Here is a 21,471-nt window from a genome sequence, read left to right on the forward strand (position 1 = left end):
TATTGAAATTTTTATGTTTTTAATATTTTTTTATTCTAAAGATAACATTTACAACAAAAGTTTAAAATAATACAGAAATTTTTTTAAAAAGCATATTTAGATGAAGTTATAGAATTTTTGTGTTTTCAAACTTTGATAAATTTTAAAGGTAAATTTTTTCTAACAAATGCCGTAAAAAAGTATAAATTTTTAAGAGAAACATTATAATTATAGATGAAAATACAAAAAATTTGTATTTTTTGTTTTATTATTTTTTTTCTCTTTCTTTTGTCCTATTTTTATTTTTTTATTTTTTTCATAAGAGATATGAAGAAGGAGAAAAGAGAAAAAAGAAAAAAGAAATTACAGAAAAAGAACAAGAATTAGAAGGGGAAGAAAAGCGTAACAAGAATTAAGAATGTAATGTATACAAAGTTACAAACAACTATACATACATATAGGGTATTCTTGGTTTGGATCGGTTTTGAGTCAAAAATTTATCTTATTCGAACACTAATTTTGTTTGCGGTGCAGTTTGGATTAGATGACCTTTAAAAAAAATTCGATCTGATCCGATACAATTTCAAGCGATTTGGTTTGGATTGGATTGGATTTGCGGTTTTGTAAATTAAAAAAATTAAATACATATAATAAGTATTAACATCAAATTTTAAATAATGAACAATAACATAACAAGTCTCAACAATATTTTTAAAAACCAACATAACATAACAATAAAAATAAAAGTATAGGTTAGTTAAAATAAATAAATAAATAACATTTTGAAAATAAAATATTTATTAAATAATAATAATAATGAATAATATAAAAATGTATAACAAATTGAACATATTATAAGAATAATTATAAATATAATAATAAAATATTAATATTATAGTACATTATGCAGTTTGGATTGGATTGGATCGGTTATGAAAAGTAAATTCGATCTGATCCAACGGTTTGTAAAAAATAAAATCCAATCAAATCCAAATTAGTGCCGTTTTAATCGATTTTCGGTTTGGATTGGATTGAATAAACGATTTAATTTAGATCAGTTTGAATTTGAACACCTCTACATAAATACATACATACATACAGAGAAAGTGAAACCCTAACAGGTAACACACTTTCCCTTATTGAATTACACATGCTTTGACGCACTCATTCTCCCCCAACTGCGCGCACACTGCTGCCTCAGTCCACAGCGGACACTGCCTCGCCCCTCATTTCCTCCCTCCCTCCGACCACCGTCACTCCGTTTCTCGGCGTCAGCCTCTTTCTCCCACCGTCTCCTCGTCAGTGCGTCTCGATCCCTGTTTTAGAGTCGCTTTAGTTGTTCAACACATGTCGTGAATTAGCTTTGCGGATTTTAAATTGTTTACTGTTTTCTCGTTTCAATGAGATTAACTTGTTTACACTTCTGAATCTGCAATCACTTGTGTTGCTCTCTTTAATGATTTGGTTATTATATGAAGTGACATTGTGGTTCTGATGGTGAATCTTTCGCAATTGTTGTGTCCTCAATTAATTATGGTTTTATTGGTTTTGGGTGAACAATTGAACTATTATTAGTTTTACTTCTATAGTAATGCTGAGAAAGATTTTCATGGATAGACAGAGAGCTGAATTTCATGGTGTTGCTTGTACTTTTGTGTTTACCTGTCTTATTTATTTTGTATTTGGGTATTAGGGCAAGTTTTCAATCATGGCATCATCGATAACCCGTGAGTGGGTGGGACTGAAAACATTTGCGCCGGCAACTCAGACAAAATTGGTTGAACTGTTGGGAAGACTAGAGGAGAAGGTTCAACTTTTTGCTTTCTGATGTCCAATTCACATATGCAAAGCATATGCAAGCATCATATTTATTTATTATTTGGTATATGAATGCCTTGTTTTGAAATTAGTTTCTTGTTTTACTCTATATGTTGGCATAGAATGTGGACAAGTTAACAATACTTGTTATGGGGAAAAGTGGTGTTGGAAAATCATCGACCGTGAATTCAATTATAGGAGAAAGAGCTGTTACTATTAATCCCTTTCAGGTACATGTTTCTTTCCTCCTAAGGATAGATGAGTTAATTTTTAATTGCTGACATCAAATGGGGTGCTCTTTTCTTGGTTTGGAAGTCGGAAGGACTAAGACCTGCAATGGTGTCACGCACAAGGACAGGATTTACAATAAACATCATTGACACTCCTGGTCTCATAGAAGGGGGATATATCAATGATCAGGCCTTGGAGATTATCAAACAGTATGTTATTGTTTGAAGCATGTTTCTGGATCATATTTCTTATCCCTTCTTTTCCTTGGATTGATCTTTGGTGTTTGGACTTATGATGCTTGCTTGTGTAGTTTCCTTCTGAACAAGACCATAGACATTCTGCTTTATGTGGACCGTTTGGATACCTATAGAGTGGATAGCCTTGATAAGCTGGTTGTCAGAGCTATTACTGATAGTTTTGGCAAAGAAATATGGAAGAGGGCTTTGATAGTTCTTACACATGCTCAGCTTTCACCCCCCGATGGAATACCTTATGATGAATTCGTTTCAAAAAGATCGGAGGCACTTCTAAAAGTTGTTCGCCAGGGTGCTCGATTGAGGAAAGATGACCCAGTGGTAAATGTTGCACATTTTCAACCTTAAAATGCACCAATTGTTTGCTTTCCCATTGGAATTTGTGTAAAAAATGAGCCCATAATGGTTATGGCTGTTACCTTTGGGTAAGGATGGGCCCAAGGTCATGTTCTGACATACTAGGGCCATCCTTTCTCTCGATATAAATTGTGTTCTGAAAATTGGCTCGTTGGGTAAAGACTGTATGCTTAGGATCCATTGGAACTCTTTGAAAATCTATTTTGTAAGCTATTCAATGTGGGCCCAAGTCTATGTTCCATTTGGTCTATCTTGTATTATAGTGTGGAACTCCATCATGTCATCATGTGAATCTTTTTCCGTTTTTCAATTGATTGACTATGTTGCCTTTCTCTTATCCCCCCCCCCCCCCCCCCAAATCCATGCTTAACCATTTGCTATAGTTTTAATTATATTGCATGCAGAATCTTTATATATCTGGATGTTTAACATATGAGTTTCTTGTCTCCTCTCATAGGTTTCTAGCATTCACGTTGTTTTGGTTGAGAACAGTGGGAGATGTAACAAGAATGAAAGCGATGAGAAGGTTGGCACTTGTCATGTTCCCTTTAATTAATTGATCATTGTACCTTTCCCCTGTTTTTGGCTGAGTAGCTGACCTGTGGTATTTTTTTATGATAGATTCTTCCAAATGGGACAGCTTGGATTCCTAATCTGGTCGAAAAAATCACAGAAGTTACAACAAGGAGCAACAAGTCTATTTTTGTTGACAAGAAGTTGATTGAAGGGCCAAACCCTAATCAGAGGGGAAAGATCTTTATTCCCATCTTATTTGCACTTCAGGTAAGCCTTAAACATTGAAAGATATTTATTGTAGCTTGTCTGCTCTAGATTTTTCTTTCAGTGCAAACCATATGCTTCCGATGGCCATATACAAGAAGGGAAAAGTTTCCGTTCCTTTTGTTGAATATCTATTTATTTCAAGAGTTTTATAAACCCAAACAGATCCTTACTTGTATATTTGTTCACCTGTACACAGTATTTCTTTGTGATTAAACCTATTGAACGCGCAATCAAGAATGACGTTGCAAATGAGGCCAAGCCGTTGTGGGCAATTAGGGAAGCTAAACGCAGGTTCTAATTGGCAATTTTCATGGGATGGCACGTTCTAACTTTGTAGAGCATAGCTGGTATCAGTTGTTCTATATATATTATCTAGCTGAAGTAGGCACCCTTGTAATGCTGTGAGGCTCAGAATATTTTGTACACTCAAGATTTTGTATTTTGGTTTGCATTTTACACCTACCCGTTTTTACTCTATTCATTCCAATTTATAATAGTATGAGTAGCATGATACCTTAAAGGCTTAAAAAAGATTATGGTTGTAGCATGATGACAGAGATAACACAACACGTCCACACAATTTTGAACAAAATGATTTTGGAATAAGGGAAGAGATTGGAATATACTGCAATATCTTTCAGTAACACACATCAATATCACTCTGCAGCTAAGAACTTTTATATTTTCCTTAGTTGTGTTGTGGCAGAGGAATGAATTCCTTTAGCCCTCCTTCATGGCACAATTCAGAGGAGGGGTGGAAATAGAATAGAAAGATTAAAAGATTCCTCAGGACAGTGGGTTCAAGATAGAAATGAAATCATGAGGCTAGTTGAGGATCATTTTTCTGAGTTATTCTTATTCACAAAATCAGAAAAAAGGGAACATTGAGAAATGTATTAAGAATATTATCTTTTTGGAAGGCAGAAGCCCCAGCTGCGTCTTTTGGGGAGAACAAAGTAAGAAGACATGTAATAGTAGCTGTTCTTTGTCTTGTTAGATAGTGTTGTCATTAGTTCTAGGCCTTCTAGTTTCTGAGTTTTTGATATATATGTTTGCTGAATTTCATCCATGTTTGCATTGTTTTACAGCAATAATCGAAAAAAGATCTTATAAACTACCCCACCAGTTTAACAAATGTCAAAAATAAAAGTATTTGATTCACTAACAATATAAAACTCTTTCACACATAAGTAAATAGTGAATAAAAATTAGTGCACAAGCAACCACTACTATTTTAGTGATACTACATCAAACAACTTCAACTACACGAGGGACTTGCTCACTATCAATGACTATTTCCGCTGAATTTCTTGCTTCTATGGCAACATTAACCCCTCTCATGCTCCTTGACTGTACTTTAGAATAGATCCCAACACAATGTGTTGTTATCCATCTCCTTATTCTCCATAACTGAGTCAATGCACCTCTCATGTATTTTACCAAGTTCTCAACATTCTTTAAAGTTAAACAAAGCATGATATACAATAGTGCCAAAATAGCAATACTGCCACAAATGCAAAATAGGCCAAGGAAAGGCTGATAACCTAATGGTGAACTTTCTTTTGCTTTTTTATCTGAAAGAGAGCAATGTGAATTGGACAGCATATCCTTTTCAAGTTGCTCTGTTTCTCCATTTTCTATAACACTTAGCAATGCCTCGGATATATCCCTAGCCAAAGAGGAGCCCCTTTGAAACACCTGATGTATCAACAACAAAATTGTATAAAACTTCGTCAGACCATTGTTTTTCGTCCCCCCTAGATATCTAGTACGTGTTGTTACTTGAACATAAAGTTTGGTAGAAATGAAAATAAAATGAGTGAATAATGTCTCAAATATAAACCATTCTATTTTGGTAATGACTTGATATGCAATTAAATCCCAAAGTGATTTCTGAGATCAACAGCATATGTACTAAGACAGTCTATGAGTTACACTAATTATATCTTTGAGATTGACAAAAGTGTACCATGTTAAGTCCCTAACGGCGTGATGAGTCACTTGATGAAAATGGACGACTAACATGATACATTTTTGGACCTAACTAGTATAATTAGGGTCTAGGAGACTATTTTAATGCAGGTAGATAATCTCATAAAGCACTTTGGGGTTTAACTACTTGATATACTAATAGTAGAAATTTATGCATAATATTGAATTTTTTTTAGAGGGAAACATTTATGTTAGTTCCGTTTACTTATTCATTTTCACCTCTACCAAAACATTGTTGCTATGGAATATGAGATTAGGAACCCACAAAACCAAAGCCACCAAGCCTAAAGGTGCTCCCTGCTTGGACGAAGCCTTCACATGAGTACTTTGCGAGAAAGACTTTGGCATGAGGGGCGACAAAGAAAGCTGCTTCAATCTCATTATTCTTAAATGCTGCAGGGTAACCATTAATGGAATTTATTCTTCTAATGTTCTCAGGTTTGAATTTTAGTATGTCAATCAAATACCTCACAATAAATGAATTCTCATCACAACCAACTGGAGCATTTCTCTTCTGAAGGGTCTGAATATCAACCACTGATGGTTCGAGTTGCGATACAGTCATCATCGATGTTAGACTCGCTGTGAAGCTACTGGTTACAATTAGGATAACAAATAACCATGGTGCCAACACGGTTCGAGCCAATGGTCTTCTTATTGGTTCTCCTGCTTATCAGAAAATAAGCTACGATTAGTGTCAAATTCTTGTTTAGGAAATATTAATCTCTCTTCTAGTTTAGGTGAACACTACACATGAAGCCATGGATATTTCTACAAACATTCTAACAAATATGAATTGCTATATTAAATATTTTGCTTCACCAATTTTGAGGCTTTATGAAAAAATTTCTATGGTAAAATATCCAAAAGACTTCCATATTAGTTTTTTTTATTACTCACAATAAGGACAAGAAATAATCTATGGCGGATTTAAATTTTGTTTAAAGATTTGTGTCTAACTAATGGGTTGCTAACTAGATGCATATATAAGATGAGATTCAAATTCCTAACACTTGTTTAAGCGAACGAGTAAGCTAACCATTCAACCAACCCAGGTTGGTTAATACTATGGTATTAATGGACTAACTAAAACATATTACTATTAATACAAACCATATTTATAACAAAATTTCATGAAAATGGGTGTGACATTATCAATTTTGGAGTGATGTGATCCAAATGAACTTTCATGAGAGAGAACTTACTATGTGCAAGGAATATTACGGTGACTAAAAACCAAAGCATCGCCCCCAGACCTTGTAGTTCTTCATTTTCTTCGCGTTCAATCAACCAAATGACAAATCCAACCAAAACGTGCACTGCTGCCATCATCAACCACATCTCTTTTGTGAATGCATCCATAAACATCCATGTTTGTTTTGATTTATTTGGCTTCTCAACGACCACCATGTTAAGTCCAGAGTCAACATATGGTTGTGAGAACTCAACTAAATGATATCTATATGCCAATATTGATATATCTCCAACTGCAGCATCTAATGTCTACATTAGAAATAATAAAAGCAACCTTAAAAAAAATTTGAGAGCATAATATTTGTACGACTTAATTTTTTTGTTTCAACATGTGTTTTATGAGTAACTGATTTGGTGATTGATTTTTGTTATACACGTAACACAATTGTTTTTCAATATTATATATTTTTTTTGTTTTACAAAAATAGAGACCAAAAATTAAAGAAGAAAAAAGGACTAAAATCAAAACATGTAATTAGAAGGATCAAGAGTATATACAAGCTTAATTTTTACAAATGCATTAATAATGATATTACCTTATTGTTAACTTGATTAACCATTTCATCATAGGAGCCATTGAAGGGAACAAAATCATAGTGCAAGTGATATGGAAGATTCTTAATAGCTGCTTTGAAGACATTGATTGAAAAACCAGTTATGGAAGTTGCATGCTTGCTGTCACCATAGGTGACATTCACAAACTGAGCAAAAGCATCATTTGCAGGTACTCCTATTTTAAGTGGCATTTCCTCATTACTATTTGTCCATCCCCTTGGAACTGAGTGTAAATCTCCAGGCCAATAAATATTACTCAAAACAACTCCATCATAACCGTTAAATTTATTTACCTCCATTTTCTCATGTTCAACAAAGTTCTTGGAAAAACCATGTGTTGGAGACCAAAATGCCATTTCTCTATAGCTTTTTCCTATCACATTAATTATGGTGAAGGTTGAAGATTGATGTAAATTTTCATCAAGGAATTCTTTCATGTTGAACTTTCCTTGTGACTTGTTTGTAACCTTAGCATTAGCAATAGCAAAAGCTGCATCATAAGCTCGAAGTGCGAAAACACTTGGAGTATTGTTCTCTTCTTCTTCAGGGTACTCTAGTGCAAACCTTGTTCGAAATCTGAACCCGAACTTTGTATATGGTTTGGTACTTTCCAAAAAATGTGTTTTGAATCCAATAACACCTTGCATGGTAGAGATAACTGAAGAGTTAACCGAATCAAGAAGGGCAGCAACCTCGTTCGGGATGATCCATACATATCCTTTCTCCATCAAACCCATTTGTTTTGCTTTCTTGCAAAGCACGCTAGCCAACTCTAAAGAAGAGTGCACAATCAAGAAGACCCTGTTACTCTTCTTCTTGAGTTGGTTAAGCTCATTTTCGATTCTAGATTGCAAAGACAAGGAAGGCAATGCTAACTGGTTAACGATCTCAGATCCAACATGGCGAAGAGAATTGGAGAGGGAAATTAGTACCCCTGGATCATAAGAAAACCCACTATTAACTTCATATATTGTTGTCACTTTTTTCCACTTGAAGTGTCCTACAATGGCTGCAAGGCATTGCATCTGAATGTTGATATCATCTCCGAGTTGGATTAGTTGTGGCAATGGAGAAGAGGGTAACTCTGTGATGGGTGCAAACGAAGATAGAGATAATATAGGGGTGTTTTTTGTGGCGTTATTAATTTCAGTTGCCAAATATGCTTCGCTGTGTGTTATTGTTCCTATGATGGCTAGCAACTGCTTCTTCTGTGCAAGATCCATGGCTATATTTATCGAAACGAATTTGAATTCTGTAAAGTGAAAAAGTTGGTAAAGTAGTAAAGTGAAAGGTTAATCACTATCTTAATTTAAGAGTGATTAACCCCTCATTTTACCACGTTATCAACTTTTTCGCTTTAGAGAATCTTGATCCGAAACAAAACACAGTCAATCAGTAACGAGGTCGAGAAATGGAAGTGAATATTAAATGGCAACTACTTAAATGAAGATGCTAAAATCATCTTTTTATGAAGATTATTGTGTTAAAAGTGTACTTTGTTTGTTTAGCCACATTTAAAAAAAAAACACTTTTGTAACACATCAAAATCAAACCATACATTTCATCATCTAATAGTAAAAAAAAAAGCATCTTCATATAAAGACAATAGCAAAATCTTCATGGTAGTATCCACCATATTAAATAACCATGAACTTCAAAGTAATAGTGAAACAGAGAGGTTGTAGAAGAAACAAGGTATAACATGCTTTTACTATGAGAAAAGTACATTAATCCTAGAAGTCTAGAAGAACTTCTAATTGAGTATGGCCAAATTAATAAAAAAAGAAATTGTGTATTTACGTTCAAAAGATTTTTGTGATTACATGAGTAAAAATTGTGTTTGGGTAAAATAATTTCTGTATTTTTTTTTGCTGTGTTTTTCTTTAAAAAATTTATAGTTTATCTAACAAGAATTTCTGTATTTACATAAAAACAATTATGTATTTTTGTCGTATATTTTTCTTAAAAATTTTGTATATTTATCTTTAAAAATTTGTATTTTGCTTTTTTTCCCTTAAAAAGTTTATATGATTATCATAAAAAAGTTTGTTTTTGTCCTTACAAAATTTCTGTATTTATTATAAAAATTTTTATGTATAGCCTTTTTTACTACGTTTCTCTTAGATAATTTGTGTATTTACTTTTAAAAGATTTTCCTGTTTACGTCATAAAATATATGCGTTTAGCATTAAAAAAAAATATGTTTTGGTAAAAAAATTGTATTTTCTTCTATATTTCTCTTCAAAATTTGTGTTATCCTTAAAACATTTTGTATTTTGGTAAAAAAAAAAAAAATTTCGTTTCTCTTTAAAAAAATTATATGTTTATCTTGAAAAATTTTATTTTAGCGTACAAAATTATCTTTAGGTCAAACAAAATTATGTGTCTTCTTTTATTTTATATTTTTTAATGCGTATTTATGCCTTAAAAAATTTTTTCTGTTTAACCTCACAAAATTTCTGTTTGTTGCCAATAAGTTTCTTTTTTTATTCGATTATTTTTTTTTGTCATCTTTTTTTTTTATGTTTTTCTTTTTTATTATTCTTCTTTTTTAATAAAAATTTTATAGAAGTAAAAGAAAACACAAAGAAAACACATAAGAAGAAAGAGAATAAAAAGAAAGTGATTCAAAATAAAAAAAAAACGTAAGAAAAAGAAAAAGATGAAGAAAACGACCACATAAGAGAAGAAGAAAAGGAGAAATATGAAAAAAGGGAGTAGAAGACAAAGAAGGATAAAATTAAAAAAAAAAAGAAAAAAAAGTAGATATAAAAAATCGCAAATATTAAAAGCTAAATGTGTAAGTATAAAAAATTAAAAATGGAAAAACACATATAAAGGTGCTTAATTAATCTTAGTTACAAAATTAATTACCGATATTTTTGTAAATCAATTGTACTAGTTTAGAGCTAATATATATATATATATATATATAGATGTCAATATATCCAATTTTCCACAACTTATACAATTTTAATTTCAAATCTAAAAATTAAATACCTCTGAGTGTTTGGTTCAAACGTATATAAGGAAAAGAAAAATTCAGGGAAAGAAAATGAGTGGAAAATCAAGTTTTTCATTGTTTGGTTTATCAAAGAAAAAGAAAATGAAGAGGAAAAGAAAAAAAGGGAGTAGGGTCCACAAAATACTTTTCTCTTCGGTCAGAAGATGAAAATTAACAAAAAAGAGAAAATAATGATATAATTACAAATTTACCTTCTACTTAATAAAAAGATTAAAATATTTTATTTTATTTTATTTAAATCTGAAAACCATCTCTTGTGCACTACTCAATTTTACAGCACTATCAAATTTTATCTTTTTTTTTTAAATATAATTAAAGAAATTAATAATATAATTTATGAATAATTATTTACTTGTAAAATTATTTATTTGTATATATTTAGAAAATAATGATACATTTTTTGTTTATCATATTTAAAAAACAATAAAAGAGATATATAACTTTAAAAAAAATTGTTGTTATTAATAAAAATAATATGTTAAAATTTTAAAATACAATTTGAATTATTTTTTTCTATTAAAAAAATAACGTAAATATATTAATAATTTATAATTTATATATAATATAAGTAAGGATATTAATATAATTTTACTCTAATATAATTTTCTTTCTTCTTACTTTTCTTTTCATCCAAACAAAAGAAAATTTGCTTTCTATTTTCTTTTCATTCATTTTCTCTTCATCCAAACAACAAAAAAATCATCAACTTTTCTTTTTATTTTCTTTTCTCTCATTTTCTTTCTTTTCATTTTCTTTCCTCTTATTTTTCATCTTCTATCCAAACAATGTCTTAAATAAAAGACAATTACCCACATCAATATATTTTAATTTTTACATATTTAAGTATTAAGAGAACGGATTAGGATTCTCAATCATCAAGAAAACTATACTTTTGTAAATGGAATAGCATTAACTTTAACAAGTAAATATTATTTGTAAACCACCTATTTATTAGTTTTTACAAGATTATAAAATTGAAAAAAAAAAAATACATGCACAGTCCTCCAAATGTAAACAGCATTTGACACATGCACAACGTCCCTTCTACTCCTAATATTTTGGGGGTATTTATCATTGTTCATCTTTGAAGAGTCAAGAGCATATTGTCAAGGTAATTATTTTGGTGGAAATTCAGGTACAATTGACTTCACGTAAAGTTAATAACTGAAAGCTGTTAGATAAAAATGTAGTCAAATTATTTAACAGTTTTTAGCTATTAATTTCACGTGAAGTTGACTGCACTTAAATTTTCACCAATTATTTTTTGGATACTAAAGAAGGAAGCAAACATTACCGTTAACAACTGTTTGAGCCGAATTCCCGCGGGAATTTCCCACCTCCAACTGGAGTTTAGTTCTACTGAATCTGTTGAAATCTCTGATGGCAATTTTCATGGCTATCTTCTGCTGCTTACCCATTAGTGAATCCAGATCAAGCACTGCACCTATGCTCTTATTAGTGGTCCTTGGTCGTGGGGTAGTTAAGCAGTGTCCCCTTTTTGATGACCATGCTACTAGTAGTAGTAATAACTTCAAGGCAAGGAAGAGTGATATGGAAGAACAACTTCTTCCCATTAGAGGAATGTATGTCTACTGTCTAGCAATACCTAAAGATAATTATTATAGATGTAGTTGTGACCAAGATTTTGCATTGTGTATGTGTATTAATAAGCCAAACCTTTCTTTGTTTTGACTTGCTCAACCTTTTTTTTTTGGCTGATATATGAATGATATGTGACCTGAAAAGTTCACTCTGGATTTATTATTGTTGCCTCTGGAATTTACCATGCTTCATAGGATATGGTTATGATTGGTACTTTGAAATAAAATAAAATGAAAAATATTTAGGTAGTTTTACCACTTATCTATAGGCTTCGAGAGACACGTCACTTCCAGAATAGTATGCACATCAGTGTCGAACTCGTTTTTTTGTGAATATAAAGTCCTGTCTATACTTTAATACAAAGTTAGCAGATTTCTCTAGGCTTACAAACATACTTAGAACAGATCCAATAAAAAAAACCTTGAGATAATGAGACGGAAGAATGAGTTCCTATTTAAAGGAACCGCACATAATTCTTTTTTCATATTTTCATATTAACTTACAATTATGTCAATTATTTTTAAAAACTGTTACATTTTTCAAGCGTACTAGTTGCTATGTCTAAAAGCATGCATGGAGCATGCAGAGTCAATTGTGTGTGTGTGAGAGAGAGAGAGAGAGAGGTTTTTGTTGACCTCAACAGGGAATTTTCCAAGGGGCTTCCTGCTTTAGTATTGAAACCATTTTTTCTTGTTTAAGAAGAAACAAAATTATTACATCTAATTTGAATTCAATATGATTTATCATTTATGTGAATGTGCTTATGTGCATTTTGGGGAACCTTCTGAAGTTTCAACAGATATGCTGTTAGTGCATCTTGCAAGTTGCATAAAGATACAATATTGCAATATTGATATTGATGCCTGCATATGAGGCGTCTTCTACTCTTTGATATTTGACCCTGCAGCAACTTTCTTGGTAGCTTACATTTGCTTACAAAATTTGATATAAAATAAAAGTCAGCACAGCTCATTCAAACCTGACCTCACTTACTGAAACTTCCAGCAAAATGGATATATATATATATATATATATATATAACTGACTGTATTACTTATTGCGTAAAAAGTTTTTTTTTTTTTTTTTTTAGCTATAGGTATAAATATCAGATTTGGTTCCTGTAAAGTGTAATATAGAGAATAAAATATAATGCCTTATTTGTCGATACGAAAAATTAATCGTTATGCTAAAACTATTGATTTCCCTTTTTCATTTTTTTAATCAATGATTCAAATGCTGCCGTTTGCTAAGTATAAACCTAAAGTCCCCTGTCTGCATCATATTACGTTGAACCAAAACGAGGGTCCTACAAAGGGGGGAAAATGGAAGTAAAATAAGACAATTTCCAACCGAGGCCAAATTTGAGCACTGGTCCCTGTTAGAATATAGTGCTGGTCAGGAGAAACTTTTCGGTTGCTACTTATTTATTTATTCATTTTTTTTCCCCAAAATATTACATAAAAAAATAAAATGTGAAGAGATAAAATGGTTTGGATAGCTGGGGTTCTGAAAGGGCTCTGAAAGAGTAAAATTCGTTTCCACTTTAGTCTTTATAAACCCTTCCCTTTCAAGACCCCAACTTGCAAAAGCACTAAATTTTACTGTGCTTATGACAATCAGCCTTTCCTTTGCAAAATGGAAACCATAATAACATGCTATTTCTTGAGTAAATATCTGATGAGGTTCTCTGCATTAACTATTCCATAGGTAAACTTCGAAGGGGATAGAGATTTGTCGTTGGTTCCCGGCTGACAGATACCCGAAAGTTTACGACTAGTGACCTAAAAACTATTCCATAAGTGGGAAGTGGGAACCAATTCTATATATTTTACCAAAAAAGAAGTGGCAAAATCAAAGTTAACAAGTTATCCTATGTACACAAATTTTACTGAACCAATGCCCAAATAGAGCAGTGAAGCAATTGAAAATGGAAAGATAAATAATGTTTGAACCAAAAGATTAGGGGAAGTTTGACATTTCGAAACTCACTTATCTTAAACTTAATTTTGTTCTCCACATATCCCCAACGACCTGTCTTGGCTGCGGATTATCCGGTCCTCTGTCTCGTTGCCCTGATGTGAAGTACAACCATCCATCCCAAAAACCAGTTAATGTGGTTTTGATGCGGTAAGGAAGTTTTCCAATCACTGACCATGTCTGCGGCAGGTAACGCAAAACATAAAATTTCAAATGTCAGAAAGGAATATTAATCAACATCTCAAACAACCATGAATAAACATGTTCCAAAATGACATTCTGTCAGTAACATTAATCCATCTCAACAACCAGCAATATTCTAGCAGATTAAGAATGATTTTTACAGTGAACACAACGGTAACAAATTATTTTTCTTCTGAAGACCACAATAATTTTTAGCTGCCATTAATGGTGATTTTATAAGTTTGGTTTCGAAAGGAATTTGAAGGAAGGAAAGGGCTTCATGTATAAATATTAGTCTCTTTTACAATGTCCACTTAAAAAAGAAAAATCAAATATGTGAATAGAGGACAGAATTCCCATCCAATTTACTAAAAAGCAAAACAAAGAAAGAACACTGTCCAAGTAATGTTATGCTTGAGCTTTAACTTTTAATAATGAACAATGTTACAAACAGAAATTCTTGTATGCTCCTAGAGCATATTCAATGTGTGTTTCAGAAACATTCACAAATCACAACCACTCAATTTCATTTATAATATTTCAAATCCATAAAACCAAGGATGAGTGATTGTGGACACAAATGGAGCATGCAGTGCACCCCCAATAATTTCTTAACTCCAGTACCAAAAAAAAAAAATTTAAAACAGATAAAACAAAGAGAACAAAACTATTCAGCTCCAATACCAAGAGAAAAAGAGTGTCATGATCAACATTAACAAGACTGATAAATGTTTTGCAATGACATTGTTAAAATTTAAAATGGTTTTGTTAATCTTTTTAAGATCTAATATCTGAGATTTGATGAATCATATATGCATTACATTGACTGATTGACATTCTAACAAAATTGACTGGTGGCTTGTGTCAATGGTCGATTCATAAGATGATCATTCACAAAAATACCACAACCAATATATGCAAAGGGGGAGGGGAAGGGGCCTTCAAAAGATAAAGGGAAAAATGACAATGCATTTCTAATGCATGAGAGCATACCAGTGTATCTAAATGAAATTGGAAAACCTCCCCAACCAGGATCATCCTTTTGGTCACCGGGTGCTTTTCAGTTGTACCACCAGTGATGATAATTGAATTATTCACAATCACCCATGCACACTCTATGTGGGAGTCAGGCTTTGGCATAGGTTGCAAAACTTTCCATTTCATTTCGTCATCCAGCATATAAACATCGCCATAGACAACCTGAAACAAAATAAATCTTAAGGCCATAAGACACCATAGAGTCTATATATTATACATGATGAAGGAGTCGCAATCATGCAAAAGATTATTTAGAACACATTACTAGTATTTCAAGTGCCATATCTTCAAAAAAATAAGCCAATTATTACATGCAACAGAGTAATTCATGAATGCTGTTGGTAGCCAAAGAAAACATACTTCATGCCTGCGTGAACACTTGAATATAGGTGAGCCTGGTTTGGGCATAAAGTCACCTTCTTGTCCACCAATCACAAAAAGCTGATCATTTGCCACAATGCAAGCCCTGTACAAATAAGGCAGTGTTAGAACTAAGATGAAAGCCAACCAACCAGTTTAAAGAAAATGTATATGAGATTTAAAAAAGAAAATCATCTTTTCGCAAAAGATTCTTTGGGTTTCAACGACACAGGTTAGCTTTTTAAACATGAATTTTTTTTTTGAAAAAAATAAAACAAAAAAAATCAAGAAATTAAAGATTTTCACAAATTAAACAAGAACAGCGATAAAAGTATCTGGGCAATCTGCTAACCTATGAGGTCCACCACGAGGAATGGGAATTTCAGTTCGCCATTTTTTCTCCAATGCTTTACCATCCTTTACACCTAGGCTCCAATGCTCTAGTGCAGGCGTATGGCGATTCTCCTTGCCTCCGCCCATGACATGTAGTCTTCCCCTCCATAATTGAGTAGCAGGAGCATACCTAGAAATTCCTATGTTAGTATACTATAACTTTTCGTATGACAATTAAATAGTTTAACTTGTTAAAATTCCATCTACCAGAAAAGCTTGATCAATCATTAATGTAGTGGCAGATACCAATTTAACTAGAATTTTTAATTATCAAATAACAAGTCTAGGTTGCATCTCACTGATAAATTGGAAAAATGAATATTTACAGTGCAGTACACAGCACAGTTCACGCATAATTTAATGGTGTACACTGTACATAACATACCTTGGAAAAGGCAATGGTGGCAAACTGCTCCATTGCTTGGTTTTAGTGTCTAAGGCGAATACAAGATTAATAGACCCTCTGCACTGCGGACCATATTGTCCTGAGACCACATATATGTATCTCCCATCAGTTGCAACTCCTAAATGTGAATTAGCCATCTCTTTTGGTGACTCGATCCTATCTACCCATTTGTTACTGATGAAATCATAGACATCAACATGAGAATGCACCTGCAAGAAACATATAAGCACAGAAGATAAATTAAGATCGTTAATAGTCTCAATAAACTGTCAAACCACAACCAGACAATAAAAAACTATCATCTCACTAGCCACATTATATATATGGATCCAAGTACTGTGCTATAAAGTCTCACAATCATAAACAACATGATCTTTAGGATCAAATAGTAAACAATGACAAAAGAAATAAATAAGTTTATCATCACATTAGCTACATTATACATATGAATCCAACTATTGTGCTGTGTGAGGTCTCGTAAAACATAAACAAGATTATTCTTTTAGGGTCAGAGATGCAACATGTGCATCAGCATAGGATCATATCGAATGTATTAAGCATTTGCCAATGAGCCAGAGATCGGCGAAACACTCACGTAGTCGAGATTTCTGTATCCTTGAAGAACATAAAACATGTTCTTAATCTGTACAGCATATCCATCCAGCCGAGGCACCGGTGCCGATGGCATTGCCTCCCAATTCCAATTGGGAGCAGGAATATCTGCAAATGTTGCTGGGAAGAGATCTTGAGAGCCATTCTTTTTTGCAACTTCAGCGTGGCCACCCTATAAAAAGCCCCAACATTATATCCAAAATCAGCAATAAAGTAACAACCAAAGCAAACTCAACAAGATTATCAATCAGAACCCAACAAAATCAGAATTTAAAAGAAAAGTAAAGAATGAAATGAAATTTCCAAAACAATAAAAAAAATTAAAAATAAAAAGGACGAAAGCAAGTGCTAGAACAACGGTTGAGTTGCCTCCAAGGTCACGGGTTCATGGAATCAACCAAAAGCTGCCAACACTACAGATTTTCCCCCTAATAATTTTAATTATAATAATTAAAACCTTAAACATTCAAACATTCGACAAAATTGAGCTAGTACAGCAACTAATTTATGAAATTCACTCTAGCTCTTAAATCTCCGTTTTCTGTTAAGCTTTCTCCAATTAGGGAAAGAAAACGTAAAAAACAGAGGTGTGCATAATAGAAAGAAGGGGCATTGTTACCTTTTGAAGTGTGGCAAGGGCAGAATTATTCTGAAAGAGAATAACGGGAACTTGGTCGCGAACGACCCAATTGGACGTAGTTGCTACGTGGCCATGAGAGAAGGACTCCCAAATGAGATTAGCGACGAAGGCAAGACCGAGAATAGTGGAGAAGCAGAAGAAGAGAACGAGCTTGGTTGCAGAGAAGTGCTTTTGGTGAAACCTTGACATTGGTTTTGCGCGAAAGAGAAGGATTTGGAGTTGAGAGAGTGAGAAGAGCCATTTATTAATTTAGGGGGAAGAAATAAATTAAAGAAAAGGAGGTGTTGGAAGTTGGAAGTGAAGAAGGAATGAATGGGAGAAGCGAAGAGAATCCCTTTGAGGAAACAATGGTTCGGCGCCAATGGTTTTTGCCATTTTGGCGTTTGTTTGATACTTTAATTTCATCAATTCCCATGTGTCCTTCGCTCGGTGTGAGTCTGTGTTCCCATGTAAAACCAGGTGAATGATTCAGTAGTCTGTGTATCTTTTTTCACCGCATTTGGTGAAATCTAAATCAATGGCTAGATGTACAAAAGATATTTTGTCTAACGGTACAGCTTTTGTCTACTATTTTAATTCATTTGACGCGGAGGTCGGTATTTAAAAGATTCGGATATCGATAAAATTGTATTTAAAAGTTGTTATTAATAAAAATATTTTTAAACAAATAGTTTTGATAAAAATAATCCGTTGTCAATTAAATTACTTAAAATTATGATTAAATACGGGCGTATTAGTTAATAATTATTATAAGTATAAAAATTATTTATATTTTTTATTTTTACAATTTTAAAAATATTTTAATTTTAATTTTTTAAAAATCTTAATTTTTTTTATGAAAATTAAAATTAAAATATTTTTAAAATGGTAAAAACTAAAAATACGAGTAATTTTTATAATTATAATAATTATTAATTGATACGTTAATATTTAATCTTAAATACAAGCAGTGGCGGAACTTGAAACAAAATTTTGGAGGGCCAAATAGAAAATAATTGTCAAAATATTTTTTTATAGGGACCTCATTTAAGATAAGCTCGTCTAATCTCTGGTTTGGGTGATACTGCCAAATTTAAAGCCCTTTTTCAAGATCTCATTCCAAAAAGTTAAAGTTAAAATCATCAGATATAACTTTTTGAACTTTTGAAGGTTATATTTCACTTTCTTCGTGATTCATTAAAGTAGAAGAACTATCTACATGTGTTGATATTGTAAAAGTTATATGTTCTCCTTCTTAAATATTAGCCTTCCTCTTAAAAAATGTATCAATTCTTTGATTTTTCATTATTATTTTATATAAAAATTTGAATATATATCCTGTAAAATATATAAAGAAGAAGTTAGAAGGACAAATATTAAAATTTATAATATTTATTGAATTTTTTTATCAATTTATACAAATACAATAATATTAATACTTATTGAATATTCTATTATTTTTTATCATATAAAAAATTAAATTAAATAAATAGTAAAATATAAAATAATATTAAATTAAATAAATAAAAGATATCTAATTTTTTATATTTGAACCTAAAGATAGAGAGAGTGTTGTTTATTGAACTTATTAGATACTTTAAGTCATAGTAAAGTATTTAAGTCAATTGAACTATTTTTTATCTTTTAAAAAAGTACTACTAAATTTTTTATAAAAAGTTTGGGGGGACCATGGCCACCCCTTGTCTGAACTAAGCTCCACCACTGAATACAAGTAATTTAATTAATAATTAATTATTTTTGTCATAATTAATTTATTTTAAAATGTTTTTTATCAATAATATCTTTTAAATACTATTTTATCGACATCTAAATCTTTCAAGTGTACTAAATAAATATTTTCCTCTTTGACGCGGCATGTCTTTTTCTTCTTTTCGATACTTAATGCATATTCCTAATTGATCACATCTCAAATTTTTTTTTAAATGACTCATTTTTTGTGGGTTTACATGCAATACATTTAGCTTGTTGTTAGAGTTTGTGGAAGATTTGATTTACTCTTAATTTGTTTACTAGTATTTTTAAGAATTTTAAAATTTAAATTAAATTTGATATAATTCAATAAAATTAAATTTGATTTAAATTAGTCATTTTATCTTATTTTTTAGTTAGTTTTTTTGGGGTCTATTTAAACATCTTTTGGTAAGACAATTTACATAATTTTTGATGAATAAAATTTTCTTAGTGCTTTATGTACGTTTTTAGTGTGACTAAGTGAGGTGAGTGATTTGCTACGCTTGTTGCATGAAGAAGATTGAGTGATTCAATTTTTATTCCTATGATCTAGGTGACAAGTTCTTTAAAGGTCTAGTAAGAATCATTTCCGATGACCTAAGTTGATAAGAACAGGTATTTAAGAGGTCTAGTAGAAAAATATTTATTTATTTTTTATGTTTGCTGTATTTCTTTATGCCAATAAATTCCTCTTCTTAATCTCATTCTTTTCTTGTCCCCCTTCCATTATAATTTTATTACTTTAAATGTACTGTATTTTTTTATGCCAATAAATTTTTTTTTTGAATAAATTAAAATTTGAGAGATACATTTAAATTTGATCTTAAATTTTAAGAGGTCAAATTAAATATTAACTTAATAATAATAATAAAGTGAGAATAAAATACTGATTTTTTTTATTATTTTAGAATAAAATATAATTTTTATCTCTAATATTTTTAAAATTTTTTAAAATTACTTCTAACGTTTAATTTAATTTAATTTTATCCTTTAAAATTTGAAATAATTTCAATTTGACCCCTAACATCAAATTTTTATCCGTCAACAATTAGTCATGTTTTTTTTTTTTTTTTATTTTAACCTTCTCTCGTCTAAGCTTAACCAATTTCAATCCCTCCCACTCCTCACCTCCCTATCACCAGCACCACCACAACCACCACGATTATCACATCCACCACTACCACATGTACTCTCCTGCACCTCCTCATTTCATCATTTTCACTTCAGCCTTCATCAACTTACCACTGTCGTCACAACCATTTTTCACTCACCACCAAACCCAATCCCATCATAGCAGTAACTATTAAATCTCCACTCTCACGCACAATAACAGCAAGTATTTTTTATTTTCAAAAAAATAAACAAGCTTGACAAGAGAAATAGAGAACATAAGGAGGAGAGAGATGAGACATAACAAGAGGCGAAATGGAAAAGGGTGTATGATGGTGAATCGAAGCCGGAGGCAGAAGGGAGGACTAGCGCGAGCCGAGGCAGAGGGGAGGGCGAACCAGGAAGGGAGGACAAGGGCAGCGAATCCGAGGCGGAGGTGGAGGGAAAGACAAGTGTGAGTCGAGACGGAAGGGAGAGCGAACCAGAGGCAAAGATGGAGAGGAGGATGAGGGAAACAAATTCGAGGCGGAGGGAAGGGCGAACTAGAGGCGTAGGTAGAGGGGAGGACAAACACGAACCGATCGAAACGAAAGAGAGGGCAAACCAGATATGGAGACATAGGAGAGGACGAGGGCGGTGAATCCAAGACAAAATGATGAGAGTGAGAGTTAGAGTGATGGAGATGGTGAGTATTTGGATTTTGGAATTAGGATTTTTTTTTAGGAAAAGTCTAGGGCAATTAATTTTATTGAATTTTGGCCAGCATGTAATCAGTAATTTTGGCCAGTATGTAATTAGCAGAGAAAGGTGAGTCATTAGATAAAATTTTACACCAATTTCACATCATTAAATCATCATTGATAGCTATTTGATGACTACCAATTAAAAATATTATTGATCCCTAACATTGCTCTTTTTTTTATTAGGGTTAAAATTGTAAAAAATTGATTAACCATTCACGGATAAAAATTTGACGGTAGCAATAAAATTGAACTATTTTAAACATTAAAAATAAAATTAAATCAAATTAAATGTTAAGAATAATTTTTAAAAAATTTAAAATCATTAAAGACAAAAAAACATATTTTATCTTTTTTTTTAAATCAAATTAAATGTGATAATTTTAAAACTTTTAAAAGTTTAGAAATAAAAAAAACATATTTAATTCCAA

The 21,471-nt window shown here is 31.8% G+C and overlaps 3 protein-coding genes across 5 annotated transcripts; 1 reads left to right on the forward strand and 2 right to left on the reverse strand.

Moving 5' to 3' along the window:
- Window positions 1-1,080: 1,080 nt before the first annotated feature.
- LOC112755134 (translocase of chloroplast 34) lies at window positions 1,081-4,045 on the forward strand. 2 transcript variants are annotated; one of them, XM_025803046.3, is made up of 8 exons: window positions 1,081-1,281; window positions 1,673-1,786; window positions 1,920-2,027; window positions 2,113-2,237; window positions 2,339-2,603; window positions 3,097-3,165; window positions 3,261-3,422; window positions 3,619-4,045. In XM_025803046.3, the coding sequence occupies exons 2-8, from the start codon at window positions 1,688-1,690 to the stop codon at window positions 3,718-3,720; spliced, it is 930 nt and encodes a 309-aa protein (XP_025658831.1). In that variant the 5' UTR covers window positions 1,081-1,281; window positions 1,673-1,687; the 3' UTR covers window positions 3,721-4,045. The 2 variants fall into 2 exon arrangements, with proteins under 2 accessions (XP_025658831.1, XP_025658832.1); XM_025803047.3 differs by having other exon boundaries at window positions 1,088-1,277.
- Window positions 4,046-4,531: 486 nt separating this feature from the next.
- On the reverse strand, window positions 4,532-11,955 carry LOC112755132 (glutamate receptor 2.8-like). Of its 2 annotated transcripts, none has more exons than XM_072221268.1 (5): window positions 11,543-11,955; window positions 7,205-8,448; window positions 6,620-6,917; window positions 5,680-6,080; window positions 4,532-5,120 (listed from the first exon to the last, which is right to left on the reverse strand). In XM_072221268.1, the coding sequence occupies exons 1-5, from the start codon at window positions 11,820-11,822 to the stop codon at window positions 4,671-4,673; spliced, it is 2,673 nt and encodes an 890-aa protein (XP_072077369.1). In that variant the 5' UTR covers window positions 11,823-11,955; the 3' UTR covers window positions 4,532-4,670. The 2 variants fall into 2 exon arrangements, with proteins under 2 accessions (XP_072077369.1, XP_072077370.1); XM_072221269.1 differs by having other exon boundaries at window positions 4,610-5,120; window positions 5,882-6,080.
- A 1,522-nt stretch (window positions 11,956-13,477) lies between these two features.
- On the reverse strand, window positions 13,478-18,002 carry LOC112755133 (kelch repeat-containing protein At3g27220). Its single transcript, XM_025803045.3, has 7 exons — window positions 17,439-18,002; window positions 16,803-16,991; window positions 16,187-16,416; window positions 15,761-15,931; window positions 15,409-15,514; window positions 15,004-15,210; window positions 13,478-14,007 (listed from the first exon to the last, which is right to left on the reverse strand). Exons 1-7 carry the CDS (start codon window positions 17,646-17,648, stop codon window positions 13,840-13,842), a joined length of 1,281 nt encoding a protein of 426 aa, XP_025658830.1. The 5' UTR covers window positions 17,649-18,002; the 3' UTR covers window positions 13,478-13,839.
- Between the last annotated feature and the right edge of the window lie 3,469 nt (window positions 18,003-21,471).

Source organism: Arachis hypogaea, chromosome 16, assembly GCF_003086295.3.
Source record: "Arachis hypogaea cultivar Tifrunner chromosome 16, arahy.Tifrunner.gnm2.J5K5, whole genome shotgun sequence".
Lineage (NCBI taxonomy): Eukaryota > Viridiplantae > Streptophyta > Magnoliopsida > Fabales > Fabaceae > Arachis > Arachis hypogaea.

Coding starts and splice junctions, on each gene's coding strand:
- LOC112755134 (XM_025803046.3), top strand. CDS start 1,688: ATGGCATCATCGATAACCCGTGAGTGGGTGGGACTGAAAACATTTGCG. Junction 1,787..1,919: donor TGGGAAGACTAGAGGAGAAG/GTTCAACTTTTT, acceptor ATGTTGGCATAG/AATGTGGACAAGTTAACAAT. Junction 3,423..3,618: donor CCATCTTATTTGCACTTCAG/GTAAGCCTTAAA, acceptor ACCTGTACACAG/TATTTCTTTGTGATTAAACC.
- LOC112755132 (XM_072221268.1), bottom strand. CDS start 11,822: ATGGGAAGAAGTTGTTCTTCCATATCACTCTTCCTTGCCTTGAAGTTA. Junction 8,449..11,542: donor GGCTCAAACAGTTGTTAACG/GTAATGTTTGCT, acceptor CGATAAATATAG/CCATGGATCTTGCACAGAAG. Junction 5,121..5,679: donor GGCTTGGTGGCTTTGGTTTT/GTGGGTTCCTAA, acceptor TTGATACATCAG/GTGTTTCAAAGGGGCTCCTC.
- LOC112755133 (XM_025803045.3), bottom strand. CDS start 17,648: ATGTCAAGGTTTCACCAAAAGCACTTCTCTGCAACCAAGCTCGTTCTC. Junction 16,992..17,438: donor CCCTTGCCACACTTCAAAAG/GTAACAATGCCC, acceptor GGCTTTTTATAG/GGTGGCCACGCTGAAGTTGC. Junction 14,008..15,003: donor AATTTCATTTAGATACACTG/GTATGCTCTCAT, acceptor TACCTGCCGCAG/ACATGGTCAGTGATTGGAAA.